The sequence below is a fragment of the Zea mays genome, chromosome 3, assembly GCF_902167145.1.
Source record: "Zea mays cultivar B73 chromosome 3, Zm-B73-REFERENCE-NAM-5.0, whole genome shotgun sequence".
Classification (NCBI taxonomy): Eukaryota; Viridiplantae; Streptophyta; class Magnoliopsida; order Poales; family Poaceae; genus Zea; species Zea mays.
This window is the reverse complement of record NC_050098.1, coordinates 23,943,014-23,959,486: the sequence shown is the minus strand read 5'-3', so window position 1 is coordinate 23,959,486 and position 16,473 is coordinate 23,943,014. Positions and strand designations below refer to the sequence as shown.

At 44.9% G+C, this 16,473-nt stretch overlaps 2 protein-coding genes across 4 annotated transcripts; both read left to right on the top strand.

The window, feature by feature from the left end:
- The first annotated feature begins 3,144 nt into the window (after positions 1 to 3,144).
- On the top strand, positions 3,145 to 3,823 carry LOC100276951 (uncharacterized). The gene is made up of 2 exons (NM_001350243.1): positions 3,145 to 3,345; positions 3,436 to 3,823. The coding sequence occupies exons 1-2, from the start codon at positions 3,261 to 3,263 to the stop codon at positions 3,618 to 3,620; spliced, it is 270 nt and encodes an 89-aa protein (NP_001337172.1). The 5' UTR covers positions 3,145 to 3,260; the 3' UTR covers positions 3,621 to 3,823.
- Positions 3,824 to 10,166: 6,343 nt separating this feature from the next.
- Positions 10,167 to 11,724, top strand: LOC100274196 (uncharacterized). Of its 3 annotated transcripts, none has more exons than XM_020549600.3 (3): positions 10,167 to 10,374; positions 10,488 to 10,748; positions 10,904 to 11,724. In XM_020549600.3, exons 1-3 carry the CDS (start codon positions 10,263 to 10,265, stop codon positions 11,245 to 11,247), a joined length of 717 nt encoding a protein of 238 aa, XP_020405189.1. In that variant the 5' UTR covers positions 10,167 to 10,262; the 3' UTR covers positions 11,248 to 11,724. The 3 variants fall into 3 exon arrangements, with proteins under 3 accessions (XP_020405189.1, XP_035821652.1, NP_001183624.1); XM_035965759.1 differs by having other exon boundaries at positions 10,168 to 10,392; positions 10,476 to 10,748; NM_001196695.1 differs by having other exon boundaries at positions 10,188 to 10,374; positions 10,476 to 10,748; positions 10,904 to 11,668.
- Positions 11,725 to 16,473: the final 4,749 nt, after the last annotated feature.

Below are 16,473 nucleotides of genomic sequence, written 5' to 3'. Positions count from 1 at the left end.
CCAAGGATCCGAGGACGACATGCTAGACATCCCTGGGCCCGAAGGTATCGAGAAACTTGGACAAGCTATCAAGAATTTTATCCTTTGGCCTCGAAGGGATGTCGAATTGCTTGATTGGTCGAATTCGTCGCAGGCGTCGCAGGCCCAACCGTCTCCGCCTTCTCAAATTGTTGTTCCTATTGTACATCCATCATCACCTCCTCAAACTTCACATGCTGCTCCTCATCCTTTTTCTGACCCACCGTCTCCGCCACAAGCATCACCATTCAGGGCTCCACCACCTTCTCCTCCCCATCCTCTTGGTGACCCACTGTCTATGCCACCATCAAGGGATCCACCTTCTCCACAACCATCAAAGGATCCAAGGCCATCAAAGAAATCTAAACTTCCTATACCAAAATTGGTGTCCCTGTATCAGAAAAAGAAGAGTAAAGCTACTACTGCTGGCACAGCTCGGTTTTTGAAAGGGATTGGACGGAGCCTCACGTCACAAACTGTTGATTTGGCCAAGCACGAGGAGTCTGCAAAAAAGGCTAAGGCAATGGCCGCAAAGATAAAGAAGCCAACTAAGGCAGATTACAAAAACGTGCCTAAAAAATATGTGCCGGGCAGACCTCTGCTACCTCTTGAGAAACTAAGAAAGGTCCCGGCTGGTGTTAAAAGGTTGCATGACTGGTACATGCGGGCATCATCGGTTGGCATCGACACCATCAGTGTGCATATACCAGACCATGCTTTTATTGGTTCGGACCAAAAGGCCGTTGTTACATTCGAGGACATGTGGTTAATGATGAACCTTCAGAGACTCGACGTGCAACTTGTAACGATGTTTGCATTGTAAGTGTCGCTCATACTTCCACATATGTGTGTTATTATTAGTGAGCTGTATAAAATTTCAATATCTGACATGCACGTGTGACTTGCAGAATGCAACATGATCAGCAGGAGATTCTTTACGGTACCAAGCCCAATGCTAGTGCCAGTAAAAGGGTTGGGTATCTCAACCCAATACTTATATCCGAGGAAAGCCACACTTTTAGAATCGGGAAAGACAACGATGAAATACGGGGAAAGACGGACGAAGAAGTTAAGAAGCGTATAAAGGATATGAAGAAGGATTTTGAAGCTCGATACGCCACCTACATAGGACATGCAATGCTTCAATTTCAAGACAGGGAAGCCATAATGGCCCCGTACAACTTTAAGTAAGTGTGATTTTGCATAAATAAAATTAATAATTTTAATACACATGCATCACAAATTTGATTCGTACAGGGACCACTGGATATGCTTCCTCATTTATCCTAAGGTTGGAAAGGTGCTGGTGCTCGACTCCTTGAACTTCGACCCTTCGACATATGCAACATTCCTCAGCATCTTAGAGCTGTAAGCCTTTTCTATGCATGCATACTTTTATCGATTAAAATTTGAGAATAACATGGTGATTCTATTTGAGATCACAGGGCTTATAGATTCTATAAGATGAGAGGTGGAAAGTACGACCTGTCGAAAAAACTCGTGCCACTAGACATCCATCATCACTGGCCGGTAAGTATGTGATTTTATGAATACATATCATACACAATGTTGCAACTAAATAACCAATCTCCCGTTATGTAGTGCCACAAGCAACCACAATGATCGGTCCTATGTGGATTCTATGCGTGCGAGTTCATGAGAGTGAACGGACGATACATCACGAACCCTGACAAGGTATTATTAGTAATAGTCAAGTATGTATTTATGTCATTAAAGATGCAAATGTGTTATTATTGAGTATAAATAGATGATGTTTATAAAATTCCTTTACAGCAATTTCAACGAGGAAACCCGGAGAACTTGACCGAAGCTGCATTGTATGGCATAGTCGAGGACCTCTGCACATTCATATTGAAAGAGGTCATTCCCGCAGAAGGAAAATATCACGATGCTTCCGGAACATTAGCTTTGCCAGAGTTTAGAATACTAACAGAAATTAGTAGATTATCTCTTAGCCGAGATAGTTATTAGAGCTTAGGTGAAAACTTATGATGTATAGAATGCATGAAGCATATATGGTTGTAAACAGAATACTTTGATGTATATAAATGTATGATAGAATTTAATTTCATGTTGCTTTCAATATCAATATAGATCTATATATATATATATATATGTTTGTGTGTGTGTAAATAAATATATATATAATTCAGTATTGTTTGAAATTTTGAAAAAAGGCGGGAAAACTTCCACTGGCGGTTTTATAAAGAAAACCGCCAGTGAAAAGTGCATTTCCACTGGCGGTTTGCTTTATAAAACCGCCAGTGGAAATGCATTTTCACTGGCGGTTTTCTTTATTCAGCCGCCAGTGAAAATGCACTTTTCACTGGCGGTTCCTTAAGAAAACCGCCAGTAAAAATGCACTTTTCACTGGCGGTTCCAAAATAACCGCCAGTGGAAATGCTGATTTCCACTGACCCCTAGCACTGGCGGTACTGAAAAACGCCAGTGTAAATAGGTTTAGAACCGCCACTATAGAGCTTCTGTGTACTAGTGGTACCCCTAATTATGGTCCCCGACAGTATTATTTAATCTATATAAATTCTTAAGTTTTTTCCACAGTTTTTTCTTAAAGGAATTAACAAGCACCCTTTATATCTTTATATAAGCATGCATGATATTAATAAAGTATAATGAATTTGATCTACTTCTTACCACTCTATGTATGTCTCGTTACACTTGTAATCTAAGTTGGAGACGCGCGGACGGTCAGATCGACCGACAAGAGGGACGGTGATCCCGTGCTGCACCAAAAGCTAGGATGCATTATTATTGAGGCCTCTGCATGATGCCCTGATGGTGCCGGTGTCAGCGTAACAGCAGGCCATCTTTGACCAGCTAGACCTAGGACGACCAAATATAGTGCGCGTGCTACAGGGACGAAATGATGGATATGCATTCAGCTCCACGACTCGCCGCGCATCTACTAGCAGTAAGACTCGCGTAACACGTGTGTTTGCAAAAAGAAATTTTAAAAAAAAGATAGATGGGCCCGCACTGCAATGAGTCTATGCGCACATGGCATGTCCCCGATCGATCGACCGACCAGGAGAGGACACCCCCGCCCCGGCCTATATAGAGAGTACCGAGTTCGTCTAGTGAAGCAGCACATGTGCATCTCAGCAGCACTAGCAGTGACAAACTCGAAGCTTGCCTTCTTGTTTACACCCTAAAACTAAAACTAGAGTCGTCGGCGGCAACAAGCGGTACGTACGTAGAGGATGAAGAGCAGGAGCAGCACTCTGTTGGTGATCCTAGTTCTCCAGGCCCTTCTGCTCTCTGCGGCTGTGGCCAAAGGACCTGCAGGTACGTCGTGCTTGCCGAGATTTCATCTAGTTGGCTACTAGCTTGATTGGACGAAATAAAGCGAGTACGCATCATGCTGCTGCCGCGCAGGGCCGAAGAAGCAGTGCTGGTGCGGCGAGTGCACCAGCTGGTCGGGCGTGTGGACCTGCGACGACCTCCTCACCAAGTGCGCCGCCACCTGCAAGAACTGCGTCCCCGTGTCCACGGGCAAGGGCGCCACCAAGTACAGGTGCCGCGACTTCCTCCCCGAAAACTGCGGGTGCAAGATCCACTAAACTCATCCAATTCCACCATGGCCACAGCAGCCGATGGATCCTTCTTCCATATGCATGTTCTCCTCCGTCCGTCCGCCTAGCTTTGCTACAAGCAGGCGCTAATAAGCAAGCTGCTGTTGTTGTTTTGCATGTTTGATTAGGTGACCCTTTCCACTCGAGATGGAATAAAATAAACGTCAGGCGCACGTACTGACGTGTTATTACGATATTTCTCCCCTAAGATAAAGGCTCTGTTAGATTCGCTTCGCTGACTAACTTACCATATTTTATTTAACTTTTCTGTCTAAAATTAGTTATTTAATCTAAATAATTAACCATAGCTAAAATATAGCATAGTTAGCCATAAACTAAACAGACCTAAAAACTCGATCTATGGGGTTAACACTACCCCATGATATTACAATTAAGAAGATGTTCGCCCAACTCATAATTGGTAAATTTGCGGGTTCAATTCCTGTTGGATGCACGCGAACGGGAACGGTCTATTGGAATTGGCTCTCTATCCATGGAGTCTCATCCATCATCCATACATAACGAATTGGTATGGTATATTCATACCATAACATAAGAACAATAAGAACTCGAAACGCATATTAAGAATACCTCTGAATCCATATCTCACTCATACACAACAGTATCGTAGCGTATGTGAGAAGGATTGTGATCGGTGCTGGACGACTTCAGACCTATGTTTAATTTACTATAGATTACTTAGGTATACAAAATAAAATAAAATATGTCTTTACTTTTGGACGATACAGTCTTCTTATTGGGAAAAACGAGATATAAAGAAGAGAACTTTTAAAAGAGACTATAAATGAAGATATATAAAGAATGTTGCTAGAGTCAGTGTTAGTAGAAATTCTTTTTAACGTCTTAAATACTACTTTCTCCATTCCTAAATATACTGTCGTCTCTATTCAGGCTGACCGCAGCCGTTCTTTCTATATTCATCCTTATCTCTACCAGCTTATGGGGTGTTTGGTTAGAGGGACTAAAGATTAATCTCTAGTTTTTAGTCCCATTTAGTCCCTTTTTTACTAAACACTAGGATTAAATATAGACTAAAATGATTTAGTCTTTAGTCCTTCATATAGGTGCTTAAAAAGACTAAAAAGTCTATAATTATCATGTAGCACTTACCTTCCATAATATTTGGTTGTGAGAGCATATTTATATAGACAACTAATGTTGTGAGTATATTCCAAAGCATTTGAGTTTTTGGACAGCGTATTTAATAACTTTAGAATCTATTTAGTCACTAGAACCAAACAGTACACATAGATCAGTCCTGGGACTAAAGTTTAGTCCTAGGACTAATTGAAACTAAACATGGCCTTATCCATTCTCGTACCTATATTTAAACTTTATTTAGCGAATAGTACAGTCTACAGTATATAATGATATAAACAGTGCACATAGATAAATTTTGGATAATCTGCTGAAGTCGACCTTATATGCTGCTACAGTGACGATTCATACATCTATCCTCTTACGTTCTGCTGTCGTTACCCCTATATTTTCTCTTATAACTCACCATCCCAATATATAATTATATTTCCTCTCAACCACCGCAACTACCACCTATTTTATTTTCTATTTAGTTTTTCTACAACCGAAATACATAATTAAACAAGATGATTAATTTTATAATTAAATAAAATTGCACTCACAAGTTAAAAATATGCCAATATATTAACGAGACAGTATTCAAGTCGAGCATTCAGGTTCCTACCGAGCAAGTCCGTGAGGCGGAGCCATCTACTAGTTCCCTACCGAGCAAGTCTGCGAGACGGAGCCACCGACCAAGTTCCTAATGAACAAGTCTACGAGGCAAAACAGTCGACCAGGTCCCTACCGAGGCAGTCCACGAGGCGTAGCCACCAACCAAGTCCCTACTGAGCAAGTCCGTGAGGCAAAGCCGCCTATCAGGTCTGTATCAAGCCAATCCACGAGGCGGAGTCACCGACCAGGTCCCTGCCCAGCAAGTCCACGAGGCAAACAAGCCCGAGCCAGTCCGCAAGACGGAGCAACCGACTAGGTCCCTACCGAGCAAATACACGAGATGGAGCCACCTACCAGGTCCCTGACTTGCCGAGCAAGTCTGCGAGGCAAAGCAGCTAAGATACACTACCGAACTCGCGTTCTTTGCTGAGTGTCCAGGACATTTGGCAAAGGCTATTTTATACTCGACAAAGCCTTTGCCGAGTGTTACAATCGACAAAGAATATTTGACAAACATTTTATCGGCAAAGGGTTTTTTGCCGAATACTTTTTTGGACACTCGACAAATTAAGAATCGCAAAAAAACCCCAAAAAATAGCAAAACATTTTTTAAATTACGGGAACAACTCTCCAACCATTACACAATACCATACCCAATGCCCTATTATTTTTCACTACTATTTTGAATCAAATTTACATATTTTGTGAATGGTGACATTCGAACCCACAACTTCTCTCGTGCATATCCTCCTCTACCACTACACTACTACATCAATTATGACTATATTACGTTTTCATTTCTCATGTATTATAACAAACTGAGAGTAATTTGATTGTTTGAGGCACTAAATGAATTCATTTGAAAATGTGACCAGCTATAAAGTTGCATAACTTTTTAAGATCTACAAGTTCTATTTTAATAGTTTCTATATCCGAGGCTGTTTACAAAATTTGAATTTTAAATTTGAAAACTTCACACGAATTTTTCAATGATAAGATGATTTCAAATCAAAAAATTATCAATTACAAAGTTTCATTACATTTTAAGACCTATAACTTTTATTTTGATGGTTTTTTCATCCGAGATAGTTTGAAAAATTCAAATTTAAAATTCAAACATAGTTTTACATGATAAGATGATTTCAAGCCAAAATATTGTCAACTATAAAGTTTCATAACTCTTCAGTACCTACAACTTTCTTGTTGCTGATTTTGTCTTTCGAGGTCGTTTTCAAAATTCAAATTTTAAATTTTTTAAATTCAGACATTGTTTTAGTTGACAAGATGACTTCAAATGAAAAAGTTGCCAACTACAAAATTCTATAACTTCTCAAGATCTACAAAGTTTATTTTGGTTGTTTGGTCATTTGTTAATCTCATATGATGGTTCTAACAATATGCACAAATCTTATACATCTCTCTCGTAGTTTCATAAACTACTACGAGAAATATAGGTTTTATGAACAAATTTACTTTATTTTGTCATACGAAGAAATGTTCAAAATATAAATTGTACATAATGATGAGTTATACAAATTTTTAGTTGAAAACTTTTTCATTTTAATTAATTTACTGCTTTAAAATGTGATTTTTAAATTGTCTTTGCCTAGTGTTGAAAAAAAACACTCGACAAAGATGCACTTTGCGAGTGTTATATATTTGACACTCAGTAAATAAACCCTTTGCCGAGTGTTAAAAAACACTCGGCAAAGAAACTCTTTGCCGAGTGTCAAAAATAAAACACTCAACCGAGTGTTTTCTTTTACCGAGGGTTTTTTTTGCTTAGCACTCGACAAAGAGTTTCTTTGCCAAGTGCCCGAAAAAAACACTCAACAAAGATCTGAATTCCGATAGTGGATTAGGTCCCTGTCGAGCCAGTCCACGAGGCAGAGCAACCGACCAGGTCCCTACCGGGCAAGTCCACGAGGTGAAGCGGCCGAGCAGGTCCCTGCCAAGTAAGTCCATGAGGCAGAATAACCACACAGCCAGGTCCCTGCCGACCAAGTCTACAAGGCAAAGCAGCTGGCTAGGTCCCTGTCAAGCTAGTCCACGAGGCGGAGCAACCAACCAGATCCCTACTGGGCAAGTCAGCGAGGCGGGGCGGCCGAGCAGGTCCCTGCCAAGCAAGTCCATGAGGCAGAATGACCACCTTGGTCCCAACCAAGAAAGGGAAGCAAGGCAGAAACCTAAGTCAAACGTCACGAAGTCTGCGCCGGCTAAAGATAAGACATGACACCCTAGGCTATGGCCAGTCACCCAAACGACAGTATGAGTGCACACCGAGTGGCCACTATCGACATGACCGCACCTCCCCAAGTACAGCCCCAGACACGCTCCCACAGCCTCGAGGGGCCGGACGACCCTATTCATAAAATACCTTAGCATCGGAGCTTCTACAGTGACCCGAATACCGAGTAGTGCGCAGCAGATACACCATACTGAGTGTACGCCTACGCACGCCAACGAGGGACGCAGGCTCATGACGACAGGCAAGACCGCACGACACACGGCTGCTCCATACGACTGACCTGTGGAACTCCCGCGCACTACCATGAGGATGTCAACAGAAGACCAGCGAAAGGGACCTATACAACGAGCGAACGAGATAGTACGCCATTATGGGAGTACGGCTACACACGACCCTACAGACAGCATCAGAGGAAACCTTGATACCCAAGGGCCACCGACCGAGCTCCCTCCAACAGAATACAAGTTCCCATTGTAAATTCCAACCCATTACAAGTCTGAGCTCCCTCCAGGAGTGCGTTCTCACTCGCGAGAACGCACTTCGGCGGCAGCAAGAAGGCCTCGACGCTCTCGTCCGTAAGCTCGGTCGAATTTACGGTGACATTGAGAAAAAACGCCTCGAGGCCGAACGATCCCAAGCGAAAAGGTTTTATGGCCAGCTTGCCGAAAGCAGTGACGGGGCGCAATACTTCCTCAACATTGGACAGAACATGGCAGCGGCAGCCATGATGCTCCAGTCCATCCCCAAGCCCGACGGGCCAGAGGTGAGGGTGATGTATCGAAACCTCAGCAACATAGTGGAGGGCAAAACATGACATACATATACATATATATATATATATATATATATATATATATATATATATATATTATTCCCAAAGTTTTGGGTATTACATTCGAACCTCTGCACTGACAAGTAAATTTCTATGTGTGTGTCCTGGGCTCCGGATGGTGTGTTCGGTGGGCACAAGGTTTATACTAGTTCAGGCAGAACGTCTCTACATCCAATCTTCGACGACTCGCGTTATCGGCACCTTTGTTACTCGATGCTCGCAGTAGGGGGTTATAAGCGGGCGAGAGAGGGAAGGAGAGCTCCCAAGTATTATGCGGGGGTGGACCTAAAAGACTATAGGTATGGATTCCTACACTAATCCTTGGCTCCAACCTCTAGGTCTTTAGGTCTCGTGTGCCATTGCCTTCCACCGAGTGTCTCCGGTTTTGAGAGTATAATCCCTCGTCCTCGTGATCGACTTCCTCCTTTTATAGTACAAGGTGGGGGTCAGCCATTGGTGGCTTCCTTGAGAAGGAGCCACTATACCATGGTAAAACCAGGTGTTTTACCCTGGTGAGGCCACATTGTTCGTATGTGTTTTGGTTGCTTGGTATTTTCTCCTCGTGCTCATTATGACAGATGACGTGGGCGGTGCAGGGCCCCAGCGCCATCATTACTACATCCGCGCCAAGCCAAGCCCTAGCCTCCGTAGCCTAGGTCTCGGCGTGGCTCGTCGCGTTGCAGGCCCTGTAGACGGCCTGTGCACTTAGGTCTAGTCTTGATAGGTCATGAGTGTGTCGCAACCTGAGGGGGGCACGTAGGTCATGATTGCGCTACATGTCGACGGGCTTCACAAGTCATGAGTGGGAGGCGGATCAGCCCTCTACTGCGACTCGGTGTTAGGCGTAGTTAGTACGGCGGGCCACTTATGGCGGGTTAGTCTTGGGCTAGACGAGGAATCCACTCAGTTAGCTTCCCTTCGGTTCACCACCCTCCTTTCTAGCTCATCCTCGCTCGACCCCGGGCACGGTGCCTTGGTGTTTATCCGAGGGTGAGCCCTTACAGGGAAGACAGTTCCCTTACTCCCTCGCTGGCCGGTAATCTAGAGGTCCTTATCCCATGCGCTCTTTCTCACTGGTGGGCCTCGAGGGCCCGAGGATCATTTTCCCGACACATATCAATCTGCTTTTCCTGAAAGCTCAACAGTCCTTTATTTATAGCCGGTTATATTTACCGATGAAAGACGTTACAATTATTGGTAGCACGAGAAAAGAAGCAATGCCATTTACAATAAGCACATCATTTCATTTCCTCTATTGGAGGAACTGTGTGTGAGAATTTAATATTGTCCTATTTTATCATTCTAGTAGCATTAAACAATAATTTCAGCACAAGACAAACATGACATGGATGAAAAATTGAAAAATAAGAATTTAGGATAATGTATTCAATTAGGATGGCCGATGACCCATATATCAAATAGTCATTAGGTAATAGGTATAGATACCTAAAAAAATTATCCACAAATATTTTATTATATCTATACCCGTACCATAGATAACAAATTCTACTATATACCCGTGTCCAATAAATAATTGTTCATAATTATTTATCCATTCTGAAATCCGTACGCATTACCGTCCCAAATCGAGAGTTACATGTCGAGGGTATGTGTCTCTGGTGCCACGTGTTCAGATTCGCTGCTCTCCAAGTAGTAGCAAAGACGCCGCGTGTCGTCGGTTGCATGTCCATGCCCATCCCTCGCTGGTCCGCGAGCGAGCTATTTATTATCTGCCCCCAGAGGCCAAGACTCCAAGGGCCAAGGCAGGGCACTGCACTGCACGCATGCACTGACCTGACGACGACGCGCGCCACAGTCCACAGCTCCTCACTCAGACATGGCGATGGGCGCCGCTTCCATCCTACTGATGATGGTTTCGCTGGAGACCCTGCTTCTCGCCGCCGGCGCCGGCGCCGGCGGGACCATCCGTCTGTCCAGCGATGTCGGAGGTGAGCGTGCATAGCTAGGTATACTTATGTCAGTGATTCTGGCTACATTATTATATATATAGTGCCGGCATTATATTAGTTAGTTTATATATTGCGGGCAGGCGTTGCTGCAGACCTTGTCACGGCGATGGCGAGGGCGAGGGCAAGGGCAAAGCATCAGCTTCGCGACGAGGAGAGGCCGTGGGGGGAATGCTGCGACTTGGCCGTATGCGTCAAGACGTACCCGCTAACTTGCTCGTGCTTCGATCGGGTTGAGCGCTGCTCCGACGCCTGTAAGGAGTGCGTGGAAACGGAGGACTCGCGCCACGTCTGCGTCGACAGGTACCGTGGCGACCCCGGGCCCAGGTGCCACGACGAGGACGGGAGGAGCGGCGGTAAGAGCTACATATATATTACGTGCGTTCGTGTGCATGCATGCATGTTAATTAATACTGTACGAGTACTATATGCATACCTGCCTGGTACATGACTGCGTACTCCTATGCTTGCATGTGAGACTGCTAAGAAAAATGCTTTTTTTCCTTCTCAGGACCCGCTGACGACGACGCTGGTGGGCAAGCGACGCCGACGGCAGTGATGGCAGATGACAAGAAAGCAGGCGGCGGCGACGACGACAAGAAGAAGAGGCCGTGGAAATGCTGCGACGTGCCCATCTGCACCAGGTCCTGGCCTCCGGTGTGCCGCTGCGCGGACACGGTGGAGCGGTGCGCCAGCACCTGCCAGCACTGCGAGCAGGTGGAGGAGGGCGGCCCCCGCCGCTACCGCTGCCTCGACACGCACCGCGGCGACCCGGGGCCAAGGTGCGGCGACGGCGAGGACGATGGTGGGGAGTGGTCGCCGACGCCGAGGCTCGCGAGGGGCCACCGTTTCTAGCTAGCTATGCTATGCTAGCCATAGCCAGCGGGGACTGGTTTCTAGCGCGCAGCAGGGAGCTACGTACGTGTCTTTTATTTTGTGACGCTGATCCATCGGTCAGCCTGTGCTGATTGACGCGACCGCTACCTAGCTAGCTTCGTTCGTGGTGTGTCCTCTCGTGACCCACGAGAGTGGAGTAGAATAATCATGCATTGTTGTATGCAACGTGCTTAGCAGCTTCGTGGTTCGTGCGTGTGCCCTCTCGTGACACACGCGTTGAGTAAAAATAACGTGGATGGATCAGCCTACTGCTCCTAGCCAGGCTGCTAGCTAGCTAGCAGCTGGGAGTAGCTGCGTGCCCTTGCTGATCTCGTGTCTCTGTCAGACCTGTTGTAAAATCTAGTTGTACTGTGTTATAAATTGTAATCTAGTTGTACTGTGTGCTATCCTGATCGGATCAGGCTCCTCTGAATAAATAATAAAGTGGGTATGGCACTATGGCCTGGGGCTGGCCGGCTGGGCCCCGGGGCAGCGATGCATGCATGCATGCATTAATTGCTGCATGGGCGTGCCTGTCCCCTGCCCCGCATCGTCGATCATGCATAGTCCGTGAACTTAGGGGGTGTTTGGCTATACCTCGCTAAAATTTAGCCTCTGTCCTATCGGATGTTTGAACCTCCGTTCCGGGTATTAAATGTAGTCGGATTATAAAACTAATTTGTCAATCGAAGATTAAAAGACGAGACGAATCTAGTCCAGTTGGTTGGTCTATATTTCATACTCCTATTTAAAAGTCAAACGTTTGATGTGATCCAGGCTAAACTTTAGTAGGAGCAACCAAACACCCCCGAAGTTAGGAGCAACCAAACACCCCCGAAGTCTGCATGCCTGATGCATGGAGTGTCGGGACACCAATGCAAGGTCCAAGGACAAGTGAATGAAAAAAAATAAAGAAAGACACTTTCACGCTAGCTCCAAACCAGGTTCTCAATTCCGGCCGGTAATCATATTTTTTTTTGGGCACGCTCGAGATTAGTAAAATTCAGTTGAGGTTTCACCAGAATTTTCTTTAGGGACTTACATGAAGTATGAGCTAAACAAAATATCAGCGCGTGATTTATGACGACACGTCAATTGCGTAGAAGGATCGATATGGACTTTGCGAACATATCCTGCAACGAAAGAAAAAAAAATGTTATTAAACATTAACAAAAAAACGAGGACAGAAATTTTACATTTTTTTCGAACGGATAGAGCTAGATCCATTTCGACTATTTATATAACAGAAAATACAGAAGAGTTCAGCAGGCACACTGAGAGAACAGAGGGGAAACAGAAAGGAAGACAGCGCTGGGGCTAAGACATTATTCAGGACCAACACAAACCAGCAAAGCCAGCATCAGTCCGAACCCAACTACTACCAAAGTACTTAAACGACGAACGCCAGAATGTTGCTCACATAGTGACAGCACACACCAGCCACGCTACTTAACAAAGAAGTCATCAAATGGCGATGATCAGCAGATTATTACACCCATCCACACACAAAATAAACAGCATTTTTGATAGAGAATCCACTCAGGATCCTCCGATCCACGGGAGTCTTCTCCTCGACTTCACATCACAGTTCAACATCTGGGGGTCCTCGGCCCTGGCGTTAACGAACAGCCCTCAGCAACAGCTTAGCTCCTTGTAACAAATCCTGCAGCTCTTTCTTGCTTAAACCTACCCAAAAAGATATCAGAAGACAAGCGTGACAGACAACCTCCACTGGAGATTTAATCAGAACATTTTCGAAACACATCTTGTTTTTCTAGCTTTCTATAAAGCCCAGCAAATGGGAGAGAGTAGAATCGCGTTGTAAACTAACAGCCAGTTTATATATAACTAAGAAATTTTATGAGAGAGATAAGCAAACTATATATTAATTATGAAAGGCTAACTATTATATATATCGACTGCAAAATAGACGGCAAAGATCTTTGTAGCCAACGGTCGCGCTCTCTGGTCTACTTATACAGCAGTCGTTATAAATTCGATGGTGAGCCGCCCAACAGAAATGTCTATTTGACCTCATCACGCCCAAAAAGGCCAAGTAAGGTTCAAGATAATGAAGGCGTGTTTTTTCCTTTTTTTCTCTTTTTTGCAAAAGGATACCAAGGACAAGGAGGCAAGGACAAAGTGCACACTGTGCACAAGTGAACGACATTGGCCACTTTATCGCTTTTGTGGGGGTAAAATGCATTGCAGCCCAACAGATATTTCATCATGCCATTCGGAGCCCTTGGAAACAAAATAAGCCCATTCTTGTAGAGAACAGGAAAGCTCTTGGTGTCCAAAAGCAGCTCAGGTTCAGCATAGCTGGGCTAGAGCCGGAGCTGGTACATGCCAATCACCCCAAAGTAGCCTGTCAAGCCCTACCAAACAACAAGCTGGTACATTTATTTACTTGTAGATACAAATCTATATCTGTACTAACTATTAAGGCGGCAGTGTAGACTGCCCCCGCCTGCGAATCCCACCCGCCGCTCCGTCTCCCCCGCCGCGAAACCAGCCATCACCCGCACACCCTCGCGAAACCAGCCATCGCCCGCCACTCCTCAAGCTCCACGAATCCCCCGCCGCGCCTCAAGCTCCGCGTACAGGCGCTCGCTCCTCAAGCTCCGCGAATCCCGCGCCTCCCCCGTGGCGAATCCCACCCGCACGCCCGTCCGCGCCTCAAGCACCACGAATCTCGCGCCTCCCCCGACACGGAACCCGCCTCCACCCGCACCCCGCCTGTGGAGCCGCTCCTCAATCTCCCACGAATCGCCCGCCACTCCTCCAGCTCCGCGAACCGCCCGCCCGCCGCAATCCGTTCGCCTTTTTTTCGCCGCCAAACCTGCCCCTTCCCCGACATCGCAGCTTCTCTCGCCTCCTAAGATGCATCCCTCGCCCCCCATCATAGCCGCGGGCTCGCGCAAGCATCGCCCCTCCCCCTCCACGGCATCGCAGTCGCGGGCGTCCTCCCACTTCTCTCGCCCGGCCCTGTCCCGACGCACTGGCACCCGCCCGAGGCACCCGCAGGAACGCCATCCATCTGGGTTCAAGAGGGCTGCCGCCCCGTTATCGTCCTCATCACCGGTGCCACCAGTAAGTCCTCGCTCCCCTTCGGTGCTCTCTCTCGTCCCCCGCATGCAAATATGGTCCGACTCGGTGAGACCGAGATGGATGGTCTCCTTCTTGGCACATGCAAACTTCCTAGCATCTGGCTTTGTCATCATCGTAATGGAGAATCGGGCTAAACAGAATAATCCCAGTTATGATGGAGGTCTTACTGAAGGTCTGATCCTCGCAGGCATGTGGCTGGACTCACTATTTGTAGCTAGTGGATGGTAGAAAGTGTGTTGCGGCGTTATGACATCTTATTCATCGAATACTCAATGTCATGAATGCTTCTTTTTTATGTTGTCTTTTGAGGGCCTTTTCTAATTCATCTTTGTGCCAGGTGCTGCGAACTATTCAGCCTTCCCCATGCTCCTAGAACAACTCGTGACACCTCTAATAACTTAGCTTTGGGATAGGAGAACGAGTGTTGTAAAGCAGGTTCAGTCTATCATAGTTTCATGTTTGCAATTCAACTTTCTTTCATTGTTGGAGGAAAGAGAATTCTTCCTGCATAATTACATGTACTACAATCTGATTGCAAATCAACAAATTTGCGATGATAGTACCTTTTTAGATTTGTTTCACCAGAAAATAGACACATCGTGCACCTGCTAAATATTCTACTAAATAGAAAATGTCATATTTCATCCTTTTCTAGGCACTTGCTGAAATGTAATTTTGTATTTGGATACTAATAAGCATGCCATTTATTAAACTTCTTATCAAAAGAGCTACTACGCTATTTTGAGCCATACGCGGTGCTGCCCATCAAAAGAGCTACTGCGCAAAGCTCCTGGAGTAGGAAAGGCTCGACGAACTTGTAGGTGTCCTTCGACCATTCGGTGAAGGAGTCGTGTCATCTCGGGAGACGGCAATATGGCTGATGAGATCTTGTGGTCCCACAAATATTTTGTAGTTTCCACAAATACATAATAAAGTGGCATATTGCCTAAGTGTTAAGATATTACAATACACAAATTAATCTTCACCATCATTCATATCATTCAGAGCAATTACAACTTTTGTTTTTCTCTTCATTCACTTGAACACAACAAAAGTCTATAAATTGCATAAATATACGTTAGATGACACAAGTTTTCTCCAATTGCAGATTGGTGACCTAGTTGAAGCACGGTACGAGGAGTCGACTGAAAGGGGTTCCTCTGTAGATCAACTGGTCTACTGCATCAACAGTTTCAGGGAGGCTGCTTTGTCCAATGACCAAAAGTTTGGCCATATCGACATATTTGAGAAACAGAAGGTAGGTCAAGAGTGACATTTATTAATTCTTTAGTTTCAGTAGCATTAGAGTAGCCGAGCCATGCTCATGGGCAGGGGTGGACATGATTGATTTGTTCCCTGTTATGGTTGTCATGCCCTGTGATTTATTGCCAAGCATGTGTAGTAGAAGAGGTAAATCTTACTTGTAGTTTCTAATTTGTTCTGTTGCACACAAGTCATCAATGAGTGTTCTAAAGCAGAGAACTGGTTGAGAGAGAGGAAGTAGTAGCAGGACAGAACTATTGCCAACAGTTTACTGCATCAACATTTTTCTACTGGTCTACTGCATCAATTTGAACCAGCTTCTTCTGAAAACTAATTGCCAGTTTAGCTCATGCACTTGCACCTCTTTGGGATGCTTATGTTTGCCATTTGTTTTTGCAGCTAAGGCAAAATTGTAAACTACCGCTGAAATGGCATTGAATATTGAACAAACAGAACCATCACCAAATTGCAAGAACATTAACTGTACAACTGTAGAATGAGGTGTGAGTTCTGGATGCTCTATTAATAAAGTTGCAAATCTTGTGTTAATGAAGTTGGTTTTTACCTAGGATTTAACAAGAAATACATAGAAGTTCTAATGAAAAAATGCTAATGTAGCTTCGGTGGATTAAACATCTGTAACATTCAGAAAAAACTATTATGGTAAACTTATTAAAACCTTCTAAGTACACAGATAGACAGACCATATGGTCAATGCTAACTTTTTATTCTTGCAGGTGTCTAATTCTTGGAAAAAAATAGACTATTCAACTCAATGGTGTTATGAAAACTATATACATGTCTTTATCTGCTCGTACAAATTATCGTCTG

Coding starts and splice junctions, on each gene's coding strand:
- LOC100276951 (NM_001350243.1), top strand. CDS start 3,261: ATGAAGAGCAGGAGCAGCACTCTGTTGGTGATCCTAGTTCTCCAGGCC. Junction 3,346..3,435: donor TGTGGCCAAAGGACCTGCAG/GTACGTCGTGCT, acceptor GCTGCCGCGCAG/GGCCGAAGAAGCAGTGCTGG.
- LOC100274196 (NM_001196695.1), top strand. CDS start 10,263: ATGGCGATGGGCGCCGCTTCCATCCTACTGATGATGGTTTCGCTGGAG. Junction 10,375..10,475: donor TCTGTCCAGCGATGTCGGAG/GTGAGCGTGCAT, acceptor TATTGCGGGCAG/GCGTTGCTGCAGACCTTGTC. Junction 10,749..10,903: donor CGAGGACGGGAGGAGCGGCG/GTAAGAGCTACA, acceptor TTTCCTTCTCAG/GACCCGCTGACGACGACGCT.